The following is a 13,808-nucleotide window of genomic DNA, read 5'->3' as shown; positions in this document are numbered from 1 at the left end:
AAAAGCTTTCTACCTCTCTGTTAACTGCCTAAATGAATTAACTGCCCTATAGCAGGAAATACAGGGCATCACAGCAGTACTGTCAAGTTCTTGCATTCCCAAACAACACGAAGATATAAGTCACTTCTGAAATGAAAGTTGAATTGTCTTTATTCTATGCAAAGATACTGGGGCATTCGTTAGAGAAACTTTCTGCCCCTTTTGCTGAAACTGTCCAATCAAAGTTCTCCATCTCGTTCAGTTTTTGCACACCTTCTTGCTTCAGTTCAGTTGAACTGATCAGTTCACTTGCTCAGTTGTATCCAACTCTTTGCGACCCCATGGATTGCAGCATGCCAAGCTTCCTTGTCCTTCACTAACTTCCAGAGCCTACTCAAACTCATGTCCATTGAGTTGGTGATGCCATCCAACCATCTCATCCTCTATCGTCCCCTTCTCCTCCTGCCTTCAATCTTTCCCAGCATCAGGGTCTTTTCCATTGAGTCAGTTCTTCTCATCAGGTGGCCAAGGTATTGGAGTTTCAGCTTCAGCATAAGTACTTCCAATGAATATTCAGGACTGATTTCCTTTAGGATAGCCTGGTTGGATCTCTTTGCAGTCCAAGGGACTCTCAAGAGTCTTCTCCAACACCACACTTCAAAAGCATCAACTCTTCGGTACTCAGTTTTCTTTATAGCCCAATTCTCACATCCACACACGACTACTGGAAAAACCATCGCTTTGACTAGACAGACCTTTGTTGGCAAAGTAATGTCTCTGCTTTCTAATATGCTGTCTAGGTTGGTTATAGGTTTTCTTTCAAGGAGCAAGTGTCTTTTCATTTCATGGCTGCAGTCACCATCTGCAGTGCTTAAACATGCCTTAATGTTGATTTAAAATATGATTAATTGTTAATATTATAATCCAAAAACATTTTCATAAGTTTCCTATCAAACTTTATTATAAATCTAGACTTACAATTTATGAAAAACAGCAACAGCAAAAGAGACTGATGTCCTAATTTCTTTGAACAGAAGCATTAAACTGTGTAAGAATATCACCAGTGTGATAGTCACTGAAGATCAGGACCAAGAACCTCTGTCTTTTCTGTATGCACCTTCTATTTGCTCTTCCTATCAAGAGTGGAGTCAACTTCCCCTTCCTTTAAATCTGGTCTTGTGACTTGTATTGAACAAAAGAATCTAGTGGACATTTCACAGGTCTTGGAATATTAGAAGCCTGGTGGGCTGCAGTCTGTGGGGTCGCTAAGAGACAGACACGACTGAGCGACTTCACTTTCACTTTTCACTTTCATGCATTGGAGAAGGAAATGGCAACCCACTCCAGTGTTCTTGCCTGGAGGATCCCAGGGATGGGGGAGCCTGGTGAGCTGCTGTCTATGGGGTCGCACAGAGTCAGACACGACTGAAGCGACTGAGCAGCAGCAGAATCCAGTTGTCAGGTTGTAAACAATCCTGTCCATCCAACTAGAGAGAGTAGCCATAGAGAGAGGCCTAAGAGGATGAGTTATCACAGAGAGGTTACCTGCTCTGACTCATAACTGCACAAACTTGCTTGAGTAACCCCAGCCAAAAGTATAGAAGAACCAGCCAGCTGGATGTGACCCAAACTAAAGCATTTAGGGAAGCTAATATGGTGGTTTTGTTTTAAGCCACTACATTTTAGGTGTTTTGTAATACAGGAATGGATAATTGATACAGCCAGGTTTGTGTTGCAGAAACAACTCAGCACCAGCATCCTAAAAAGGACTCACAAAGTACAGTTCATGTTGTTGGTGTCACTGAACTCACATATCCCTAGAACGCTTCCATATTTACATTCCAAGGCTTTGTAACATTTATTGTATGTAAACTGTTTGATCTTAAGATCATATTGTTAGGCTCAATTGCTGATTCTATTAAACAATATGGATCATATCTCTGAGTCAAAGTAAAATATTTCTTATTAGATATTTCAAAACCATATATATACTTACATAACTTATGACCAAAGTGGCCCTTTTTAAGAAGGGCCTCATGGTAAGCAGGAAATTTCTATTGCTGCTTGCTGTCAGATACCTGAAACAGAAAAGAAAAAGCATATTAAAAAAGTGTCAGAGTCCACTACATGTCACATTTTCTTTTCAGTGTGAATAGGCTCTTTCTCAAAAGAAGGATGGAAAAGATAGCCACTAAGAGCATGGTTTCTGGAACACACCACGCAGGTTTCAATCCCCAGCTCTGCTTCTTTCTGTATGGAAGATTTTGGACAAGTGGAGTAGTTTCTACTTCATAGGAAAGTTGTAAAGAATAATAAGTTGTACAATAATACAGGGAATACAATCTAGTACAGTTAGCTACAGTTATATATTACTATCCTATCTAACCCCAAATAACAGAGGCATTCTGGCAACTATCAATATATGATGACCCTAGTCACAAGGATGATCCTAAACAAAATAAGAGTTCATTTGCCTACTGAATGTAACTTGAGAGGGACAATGTCTTTCACCCACAAAACATCTCACAAATATTTTACCCCTAAAAAAAAAGATGCTAAGCTTTATGAGATTAAGTAATTTATCCAACGTAACAAAGTTAAAGTTATTGGGCTTCCCCAGAGGCTCAATAGTAAAGAATCCGCCTGGCAATGCAGGAGATGCAGGTTCAATCCCTGGCTCAGGAAGATCTGCTGGAGGAGGGCATGGCAACCCACTCCAGTATTCTTGTCTGGAAATCCCATGGACAGAGGAGCCTGGCAGGCTACAGTCCATGAAGCTGCAAAAGAGTCAGACAAGACCGAGTGACTAAACAACAACAAGACAAAAACAAAGTTATTAAGCATCAGTGGTCAGACCAGAGCTCATGAATATGCAACGGAAAATTACTTCATGTGCCTATGACCCTTGGAACCAAACCAGGTAATGAGAAAGCCACTTCTTTAGGGGCAGCAACTTATGTGGAGCCTGCATCTGCCACTTGTACAAAGTGGAAGCACTATATATCCACACAGAAGACATGTGATTGGTTGGTTTTAATAAAAATGATCAAAAGGAAGGAAGAGGAAGTTGTCAACAAACTTCCCCAGGAAAACTAAAGCAAGTCCTTTCACCTACAGACAAATTTCTGTATTTTAAAGTATAAACTGTAGGGGAAAAAAAGCAAACCACATAATCCAGCAAATATTTCCCACCTCATCCTTATTTCCCTGGCCCCTTTTCACTTTTTTTTTTTTTTACTTTTTTTAGTTCAATTTTTCCTCAAAGGTATCCTCCTCAAGAATTTCTTAAAATCTGTATATGAATGTGTTATCTTCACACAGTAAGGATGTTCTACAAAAAGAAAGCTTCATTTGTGAGACCTGACTGGGTTAGTATCTCACAAAAAAATGTCTAACTTGAACTCCTTACAAAATACATGTGCTTCCCATTTTATAACAGCTAAATGTGTCCAAGTGGCCCTGTAAGGAGGAAACAGTATCACTTCAAGGCAGATCCCTTCCTTCTTGCTTTCCTTTTCTTTTTCCAAAAAGCAATTCACAGTCACCTTTTAGCAAGCTCTGGACTGGATGCACCCCCAAGCACTTTAGTCTCCTTTAGCCCCCAAGAGAGAGCGGGCGAGGAGGAAGGTCAGGGATACTGTCAGCTTTTATAACACTGGTGATCTCTTCCACCCTAAAATGGGCTTGAGAGAGTCCATCACCTCCTGAAACTGAACACGAGATTTCATGTATGTTTGCATCTGTGCATTTCTCCGAGGCAAAGTCCTTGGCTTTGATCTTCAGTGTCAGCTCGGGTCTGTGATTTCAAAAAGGTTAAAGCACTGTTCTGGGCCTTTCCTTAGTTTTTCCTCTACCATCACTATCATTTTCAGACCAATTCAACAAAGACCAACTGTGGATATTTCTACTATTCCTTGACAGGATGTGGATAATTGGCAGCAGGAAGGCAAAGGAATGGACAGAGTGGGAAGGAAAAGGGCTGAAGTGGCAACACATCTGAATGAAAAAGCCCTTCTTGGATTGGCCTGTTTTGAGAAACTACACTTCTCAGGTTCCCCCTGTTGCTTATTTTAACACAGTGGAAAAATTAGGAGCAGTTTCCTGTCTATAAAACAAATCACAGGGTTTTAGAAGTCAAACTTAGGTAACTGGTATTTTGTTTCACTGAAAGCTCAATAGGATGGCTAGTTCAGTGAGATATATTTAAAAGAACCCCATTGTTTGGAAATTCTTCCTCCATGAAAAATTCTATTTCCAAAAAAAGTACCAAATAATTTAGTCTTAAAATGTAACAAAGCCTAGGATGATACAGAGAACAGTGGTTGAAAAAAAATGACCTTGCAAGATCTCCATTTCCAGCTGTTCACCAAAATTAAATGAGAAAATGAGCCAAAATGACATGGTCCCCTTTCCTGGTAAACACTAGGTCAGAAGCTGAGAGTCCTAAGTTCATACAGACAGCTGAATTTTCTGCAACTCCTTTCCCTCTCCTTCCTACCATAAAAATTGGATAGTAGAAAATTTCCCCCTTAGTCCACAATACCTGTGAATTAGAACCAAACAACAACAAATATTAACAATAGTAAAAATAGTAAACAATATGTCAGATACAAACATAAGTGTTATAAATGTACTAATCCCTTTATGATTTCTTTGTAATTTCAAGAATTCCTTGAGGAAGAACATTATAACTCCTTTTCAATAGAGGAAGATACTGAAAAATTAGAACTAAGACTTAACCATAATATCAGATTACCTCAGCTACTCATTTCAATCACAGGCTAATATAGCTGAGTGTACCTTACAAGGAACTATGCAAATATCATCACTGATAATTTTCAACTTCAGTTAAATTCTCCACTATTTTCCCTGCAAAGACAGAGAACATGCCAACAAAACTGAACCACTGAGGAAACCACTAGCATAGGAAGCAAGAGTCTAGGAGTCTATCCCTGTGCTTCCAGCTACTCTATCACATTAGTTGGTACAAATCTACAGGGGCTTCATTTCCTTCTTACATCAGTGATAGTTGACTAAATGGTTTCAAGGTTCCTTTCAGATCCAAAATACTATGATCCTTGGATGCTTTCACCAACTGATGACATCAAAGATGACAATGAAAGAAAAACAGGAAAATTACTGAAAAAATTTAAAAGGAACACCAAGTGATAAAGGTGAAACAAATATTAAGGTGAAGCAAAAACATGATTCCTTCACTTTATGTAGACCTTTCATAATTTGCTGTTGCACATTAAAAAAAATACTTTAACATTAGTCTGGGGTTGTAGCATTATCAAGTTCTGCATTTTTAACAATTTCTGATATTAGGAAAATAAAAGCAAAAGATCAAGACTATACAAAATAAATGTTCTAAATTGTGCTTCCCATGCCCTAATTTTTTCTGACTGCAAAATTTCTATCTACTAACATCTACCTCCTTAGTTAATCATGTTCAAATATTCAGAGGTGAATGGGTCTTCTTTCTGAAGTTACCCTCCATAGCTATTCAGTCATCAAATCCCACTGAGAGATCTCAGCTGAGACTAGGACAAGGAGCCATCCAAAGTTGTGAGCTGCTTTATTTTTTCAGGAGGCTCTTTGAGGGAAAGATCTCTCTGCAGGAGGTCTTTTTTGTCTTGTCACTTTAGCAAATTTATATTTTAACTAAACTTTGGCCGAAACACAGCTTTAAAATTTTTGATGACAGAATATTTTGCCTGATCTGTTGGTTCTTTACTTAGATCAAAGAAATAGAAATGAATAATATGTAACTAACAGACAAAGCCTTTGACTGTGTGGATCACAAGAAACTGTGGAAAATTCTGAAACAGATGAGAATACCAGACCACCTGACCTGCCTCTTCAGAAATCTGTATGCAGGTTAGGAAGCAACAGTTAGAACTGGACATGGAACAACTGACTGATTCCAAGTAGGAAAAGGAGTACGTCAAGGCTGTATATAGTCACCCTGCTTATTTAACGTATATGCAGAGTACATCATGAGAAACGCTGGGCTGGAAGAAACACAAGCTGGATCAAGATTGCTGGGAGAAATATCAATAACCTCAGATATGCAGATGACACCACCCTTATGGCAGAAAGTGAAGAGGAGCTAAAAAGCCTCTTGATGAAAGTGAAAGAGGAGTGAAAAAGTTGGCTTAAAGCTCAACATTCAGAAACTGAAGATCATGGCATCTGGTCCCATCACTTCATGGCAAATAGATGGGGAAACAGTGGAAACAGTGTCAGACTTTATTTTGGGGGGCTCCAAAATCACTGCAGATGGTGATTGCAGCCATAAAATTAAAAGACGCTTACTCCTTGGAAGAAAAGTTATGATCAACCTAGATAGCATATTCAAAAGCAGAGACATTACTTTGCCAAGTAAGGTCCGTCTAGTCAAGGCTATGGTTTTTCCAGTGGTCATGTATGGATGTGAGAGTTGGACTGTGAGGAAGGCTGAGCGCTGAAGAAATGATGCTTTTGAACTTTGGTGTTGGAGAAGACTCTTCAGAGTCCCTTGGACTGCAAGGAGATCCAACCAGTCCATTCTGAAGGAGATCAGCCCTGGGATTTCTCTGGAGGGAATGATGCTGAAGCTGAAACTCCAGTACTTTGGCCACCTCATGCGAAGAGTTGACTCATTGGAAAAGACTTTGATGCTGGGAGGGATTGGGGGCAGGAGGAGAAGGGGACGACCGAGGATGAGATGGCTGGATGGCATCATGGACTCGATGGACGTGAGTCTGAGTGAACTCCGGGAGATGGTGATGGACAGGGAGCCCTGGCGTGCTGCGATTCATGGGGTCGCAAAGAGTCGGACACGACTGAGCGATTGAACTGAACTGAATTGAACAGATGACCAGATCTCTTCCTCAGCCTCCCCTTCAGGGATCTCACAAATAAACTGTGAGAATAATATAGCATCTAAAAAAGATCACAAGGAGTCGACAAGCCTGCACACAGTGGGGGATGGTGATGACTCTAACCACCTATCTCAATGATCAACTGAGATTACTTCCCCTTTTTCCCTTGAAAGTCTTTCATGGCCACACAGAAACTTCAGAGATGGTTTTGGGTCATGAGTCCACCTTTCCCCCAGATTGCTAGCTTTTTGATTAGAGCAACAATTTCCCATCTAACATCACTCATCCTTGTATCCAGATCTGAGTTTGGTAACAAAGTCACCAACCCATAAACTTGAGGGTAAAATGAATGTTGATTATTTTAAGTCATTGAACTTTGTTAACATAGGATTATTACGTTAAGAGATAGCTGATATATCATAGCAAGATGATCAATAAATGCTTATGGACTCAAATAAAATTTTAAATATACTTAGATGCCTCTTTGTCTGTATTTTCCTTACCCGCCAGTACTAGACTGGATACAAAATAAAAACTCACAGCTTGGGATGTAGACAGCAAGTTGAAGGAGTCCTGGTGGTTTACATGAGACTACTATATTAGATTTTCCAGTTCTTCTCAAAAACTTCCTAATTTTTTGCCTAAACAACAGCTGTAGTGGCAAACATCTCAGCTATAAGTTATTACCATTTAATAATATACTGATAAATTATTTTAAAAACTATAAACAAAATTACTTCAGTAATACCTGTCATACTAACTTAAGCTCTCTTTGCTCCTTCACGGTAATGAAAAAGATTAATAGTCACATCAGTCAGTCAGTCAGTTCAGTTGCTGAGTTGTGTCCAACTCTTTGTGACCCCACAGACTGCAGTATGCCAGGCTTCCCTGTCCATCATCAACTCCCAGAACTTACTCAAGCTCATGTCCATCAAGTTGGTGATGCCATCCAACCAAACTTTCTTTCCAATCAGTCTTTCCCAGCATCAAGGTCTTTTCCAAAGAGTCAGTTCTTCTTATCAGGTGGCCAAAGTATTGAAGTTTCAATTTCAACATCAGTCCTTCCAGTGAACATTCAGGATAGATTTCCTTTAGGACTGACTGCTTTGATCTCCTTGCAGTCCAAGGAACTCTCAAGAGTCTTCTCCAAAATCACAGTTCAAAAGCATCAACTCTTCAGTGCTCAGCTTTCTTTATAGTCCAACTCTCACATCCATATATGACCATTGGAAAAACCATAGCCTTGACTAGTTGGACCTTTGTCAGCAAAGTAATGTCTCTGCTTTTTTATATGCTGTCTAGGTTGGTCATGACTTTTCTTCCAAGGAGCAAGTGTCTTTTAATTTCATGGCTGCCATCACCATCTGCAGTGATTTTGGAGCCCCCAAAATAAAGTCCAACACTGTTTCCATTGTTTCCTCATCTATCTGCCATGAAGTGATGGGACTGGATGCCATGATCTTAGTTTTTTGAATGGTGAGTTTTAAGCCAGCTTTTTCACTCTCCTCTTTCACTTTCATTAAGAGGTTCTTTAGTTCCTCTTCCCCTTTTGCCATAAAGGTGGTGTCATCTGCATATCTGAGGTTATTGGTACTTCTCTTGGCAATCTTGATTCCAGCTTGTGCTTCATCCAGCCCAGCATTTTGCATGATGTATTCTGTATATAATTTAAATAAACAAGGTGACAATATACAGCTTAAAATGCTCCTTTCCCAAGTTGGAACCAGTCCGTTGTTCCATGTCTGGTATTCTAAATAATGTTTCTTGATCTGCATACAGGTTTCTTAGGAGGCAGGTAAGGTGGTCTGGCATTACCATCTCTTTAAGAATTTTCCACAGTCACATAATATGACCAAAAGCAGAAAGAAAGAAAAAGAATTTGAATCTGGAGATTTTCAGGAGTTAAGAAATCCTGATTCTCTTTGAAACAAAGAAAGAAAAGATCTCACAGTTGACCAAAGTCGCAAAGACTTAGCTCACATTAGAAGAGATGAAAAGATTAACAAAAACAGCAAAAGAAATTTAAGCAGTCTTCAGTTTCTCTCTTTGATGCACTCTCTTTGAACCCATAAATTGCATCCTCTAAGCATCAATAACCAATAGCATTCTATAGAGGAGCAAAATAGAGAGGGAGAGACAGTGGGTAAGTTAAGTGAAAGGGTGTTCAGTCTTGCAAAACATCTCCCAGGGAATGGACAGCCAGCCTTTGGAAGGGGTGTGTTAATCTCTTCTATTCACAGGTGAAGAAAGTGAAATTCACTCAGTCATGTCTGACTCTTTGCTACCCCATGGACTGTAGCCTGACAGGCCCTTCTGTCCATGGAATTCTCCAGGACAGATTACTGGAGTGGGTATGTTGTTCCCTTCTCTAGGGGATCTTCCCTACCCAAGGATCAGACCCAGGTCTCTGGCCTTGCAGGTGGATTCTTTACTGTCTGAGCCACAAGGTAGATGGGGGCAATTTCTCTCTCTATGAGCTGAACAAAGGCACTTTACAGTCAGGCAGAGGAGCAGGGTCCTCCAGACAAGCTGTTAAGTACGATTATAACAACAAAAGCAATGAAAAGTGAGTCAAAGAAACAATGTCCAACATGGTGTCAGAACTGGCTTCCTCCTGCATCAGATGCATATTAGATATTTTTATGGCATTTTCTATGTCAAAAGGTTTTTCAATCCAGTCTAACATTTAATCCTCGAAAGATCCATATGCAGTTGGCAAAACAGACAGCACTGGCCCCCTCTTACAGATTGAGACCTAGTGAATCCAAACCAGAACTGACTTTCCTGATGCCTGATTCTATGCCTTTTAGCTGTGCTTGTGGTCTCCTCTCTAATGAGGCTGAAAGGCAACATTTGCTATAGGTTGTCTCTTATTCCCATCCTCTAAACTTGCTGCACACTGGAGTCTTAAAGAAATCCATGGAAATGAAATCACTGCTAATTGCAATATATGTTTGTACAGATACACAAGTAAACTTTTACACTAAGAAACAGATTAAAAACAAACTGTAATAATACTTTCTGGTTTTATCCCCTGTATTGGGATAAATGGGGCTTATCTGGTGGCTCAACAGATGCAACGCAGGAGACCTGGGTTCAATCCCTGGGTTGGGAAGATTCCCTGGAGAAGGAAATGATAATCTACTCCAGTATTCCGGCCTGGAAAATCCCATGGACAGAGGAGCCACAGGCTAGGGCACATGGTGTTGCCAAGAGTCAGACATGACTCAGAGACTAAACAACAAATAAGAAAAATGGGCTGATAAATCAAGTATAGTTAAGCTAGTGAAAAGCAGTATTTGCTATTGGACTGTCCTGGTAAACTGAAGAAACACACATTCTGTTAACTATAACAATAATAGTAGTGCAGGTTCACTGTTCATATTTCTTAAGTTTATAATCCTTAGCACATTCCTATCAGTTGTAAACTCTCAATATCTTCCTCTCACAGGGAGAAACTAAGGCAGAAATGGTCAAGTAACTTGTCCCAAGGTCCCACATGTAGGAAGCAAGAAGATTCAGGATAGAAAGTTCACCCTGTGACCTTACCACCAACTCTGCTACCTTTTAATCATTGCCAGCTAAACCTGTTTTCACCTTCAAGGGGTATGCTTAAATTTCAAAAACTACTCTCAGAAGTACAAACATACCAATTACATGTTTTAAAGGATGTTAAGTCAAGATACCAGAAGATACCAGATTAATTTAGGAAATTAACAAAAAGGCTGCTACAACTATATCACTATGAAAAATGACAAGTTATTCCAACAACAATATTTGTATTATGTAAGTTTCAGGTATACTGAATTATAGTTCAACATCTGTATACACTACAGAGTAATCACCACTACAAGTCTAGTTATCATCCATCACCATACAGTTGACCCCCATCACCCATTCCCCCACCCTCCAACTCCTTTCCTCTGGCTGATACAATTAATCTGTTTTCTATATCTATGCTTGTTTTTATTTTTTGCTTGTTTTTTTTTAAATAATTCCACTAGTGAAATCATACTTGTCTTTTATTTATGTGATTTATTTCACTTAGCAAAATACCCTCAAGAAGGTCCAAATGGCAGGATTTCATTCTTTTTAATGACTGAGTAGTATTTGCTGAATGCTTAGATTGCTTCCATGTTTTAGCTAGTGTAAACAATGCTGCAATGAACAGAGTGAAGTGAAGTCACTCAGTCATGTCCAACTCTTTGCAACCTCATGGACTGTAGCCTATCAGGCTCCTCCATCCGTGGGATTTTCCAGGCAAGAGTGCTGGAGTGGATTGCCATTTCCTTCTCCAGGGGATCTTCCCGACCCCCATGTTGCGGGCAGACGCTTTACCGTCTGAGCCACAAGGGAAGCCCGCAATGAACAGAAGGGTGTATCAATTTTTTTGATTTAATATTTTTGTGATATTCAGATAAATATCCACAAATAGAATAGGTGGGTCATGTAGCAGTTCTATTCTTAATTATTTCAAGGAATCTTCATACTGTTTTGTATAATGGCTGCACCAATTTACAGACCACCAACAATGTACAAGGGCTCCCTTTTCTCCACATTCTTTTCAACATTGTGCTATATCTTGTCTTTTTGTATGTCATTCTAATAGGTGGGAGGTGATATTTCATTGTGATTTTGATTTCATTTACCTGATAATTATTGACGTTGAAGATTCTTCCATGAGCCTGTGGTCATCTTGAGTAAAATATCAATTTAGATCCTCTGTCTAATTTTTTAATTGGGTTGCTTGCTTTCCTGTTGAGTTTTACGAGTTCTTAATATATCTTGGATCTTAGCCCATTAGTGCATATATAATTTGCAAATATCTTCTCCTGTTCTGTATGTTGCCTATTTGATTCTATGATAGTTTCTTTGACTATGCAAAGGCTTTCCGTTTGATTTAGTCCTGTTTACTTTTTGTTTTGTTTTGCATTTTGTGTATGTATCTTTTATTTTGTTTATTTTTCATCTTGCTTGTGGAATCATATCCATAAAACATTGTTAAGACCAATATCAATGAAGTTACTGCCTATGTTTTCTTCTGGGAATTTTATAGTTTCAGGTCTCACCTTCAAGTCTTTAATCCACTTTGACTTGATTTCTGTGCATGGTGTAAGATACTGGTCTAATTTGATTTTTTTGCATGTGACTGTTCAGTTTTCCCTACATCACTTATTGAAGAGACTGTCCTTTCTCCACTGTATGTTGTTCTTTGCTCTTTGTTGTAGATTAATTGTCTATGGATGAGTGGGTTTATTCCTTGACTCTCAATTCTGTTCCACTGTTCTATGTCTGTATTTGTGCCAGTATCTTACAGTTTTGATTAATATAGCTTCGTAGTATAGGTTGAAATCAAGATGTGTGATAACTCCAGGATTGTTCTTCTTGCTCAGCATTATTTTGGCTAATAGGGGTCTTCTGTGTTTCCATACAAATGTTAGAATTATTTTTTCTAGTTCTGTGAAATTTGCCATTGAAATGTTGATAAGGAGTGCACCAAATTTGTAGATTGCTTTGGGTAATACAGATACTTTAGTAGTATAAATTCTTGAAGTCTCTGGACATGAAATATCTTTCCATATTTTGTAACTTGCTCAGTTTCTTTCATCAGTATCATAGCTTTCAGTGTACAGGTCTTTTATCTCCTTGATTACATTTATTCCTAATATTTAATTATTTTTGATGCAATTGTAAATAGAATTATTTTCTTAATTTCCCTTTATCACAGTTCATTATTAGTATATGAAAACAACAGATTTCTGTACATTGATTTTGTATCCTGTAACTTTACTGAATTCATTTATTAGTTCCAAAAGTTTTTTGGCAGAGTCTAGAATTTTCTTCCCCAGTGGCTCAGCGATAAAGAATCCACCTGCAGTGCAGAAGACATAGGTTCAATCTCTGAGTCAGGAAGATCCCCTGGAGAAGGAAATAGCAACCCACTCCAGTCTTTTCGCCTGGGAAATCCCATGGACAGAGGAGTCTGGTGGGCTACACAGTCCATGGGGGTGCAAAAAAGTCGGACAATGACTTAGTAACTCACATTATCTGTAATAGTGACAGATTTACTTCTTTCTTTCCAGCTTGGATGCCTTATATAACTGTTGTGACTAGGACGTCCAATACTTTGTTGAATAAAAGCAGTAAGAGTTGGCATCCTTGTTTTGTTTCTAATCTTAGAAGAAGCACTCTCAGCTTTTCACTGTTGAGTATGATGTTAGCTATAGGTTTGTCATATATGGGCTCTATTATGTTGAAGCACATTTCTGCTATACCCACTTTGTTGAAAGATTTTATCATAAATGGATGTTGAATTTTGTCAAATGCTTTTTTCCAACTAATGAGATGATCATATAATTTTATACTTCATTTTGATTGTAGTATAGCATGTTGACTGATCTATATGTTGAATGATCCCTGCTTCCTTAGAATAAATCCCACCTTATCGTGGTGTATGATCCTTTGAATATATTGTTAGATTTGGTTTGTTAATATTTTCTTGAGGACTTTTCTATCTATGTTCATCAAAGATATTGGTCTGTAATTTTCTTTTTTTTATGATGTCATTGTCTGTTTTTGGAATTAGGATAACGTTGGCTCTGTAAAATGCATTTGGAAAGTTTTCTACCATTTTGATTTTTTGGAAGAGTTTGAGAAGAATAAGCATTAAAGTTTCTTTAAATGTATTATAGAATTTTCCAGTGAAGCTGTTTGGTCCTGGGCATATGTTGTTAGGAGCTTTTTGATTATTGTTTAAAATTCTTTGTTAGGTAATTGGCCTATTCAGATTTTCTATTTCTTCATGATTCAGTCTTAGAAAACTATATGTTAATAGAAATTTATCCATTTTTTTACTTTGTCCTGTTTGTTGGTGTATAATTGCTTGTAGTAGTCTCTTACGATCCTTTGTATTTCTGTGATATCAGTTGTGACTTGTCTTTCATTCCTGATTTTATTTATTTG

General features: G+C 38.5%; 1 protein-coding gene across 2 annotated transcripts in view; it reads right to left on the bottom strand.

The window, feature by feature from the left end:
* Positions 1-13,808, bottom strand: part of TMTC1 (transmembrane O-mannosyltransferase targeting cadherins 1) — a 337,062-nt gene that overhangs the window by 194,154 nt on the left and 129,100 nt on the right. For both annotated transcript variants that reach the window (XM_069585452.1, XM_069585453.1), the window contains exon 6: positions 1,976-2,057. In XM_069585452.1, coding sequence (XP_069441553.1) covers positions 1,976-2,057 — 82 coding nt within the window. The remainder of the gene's footprint in view (positions 1-1,975; positions 2,058-13,808) is intronic.

This window comes from Ovis canadensis, chromosome 3 (assembly GCF_042477335.2).
Source record: "Ovis canadensis isolate MfBH-ARS-UI-01 breed Bighorn chromosome 3, ARS-UI_OviCan_v2, whole genome shotgun sequence".
Taxonomy (NCBI): Eukaryota; Metazoa; Chordata; class Mammalia; order Artiodactyla; family Bovidae; genus Ovis; species Ovis canadensis.
This window is presented reverse-complemented; position numbering and strand designations above follow the sequence as displayed.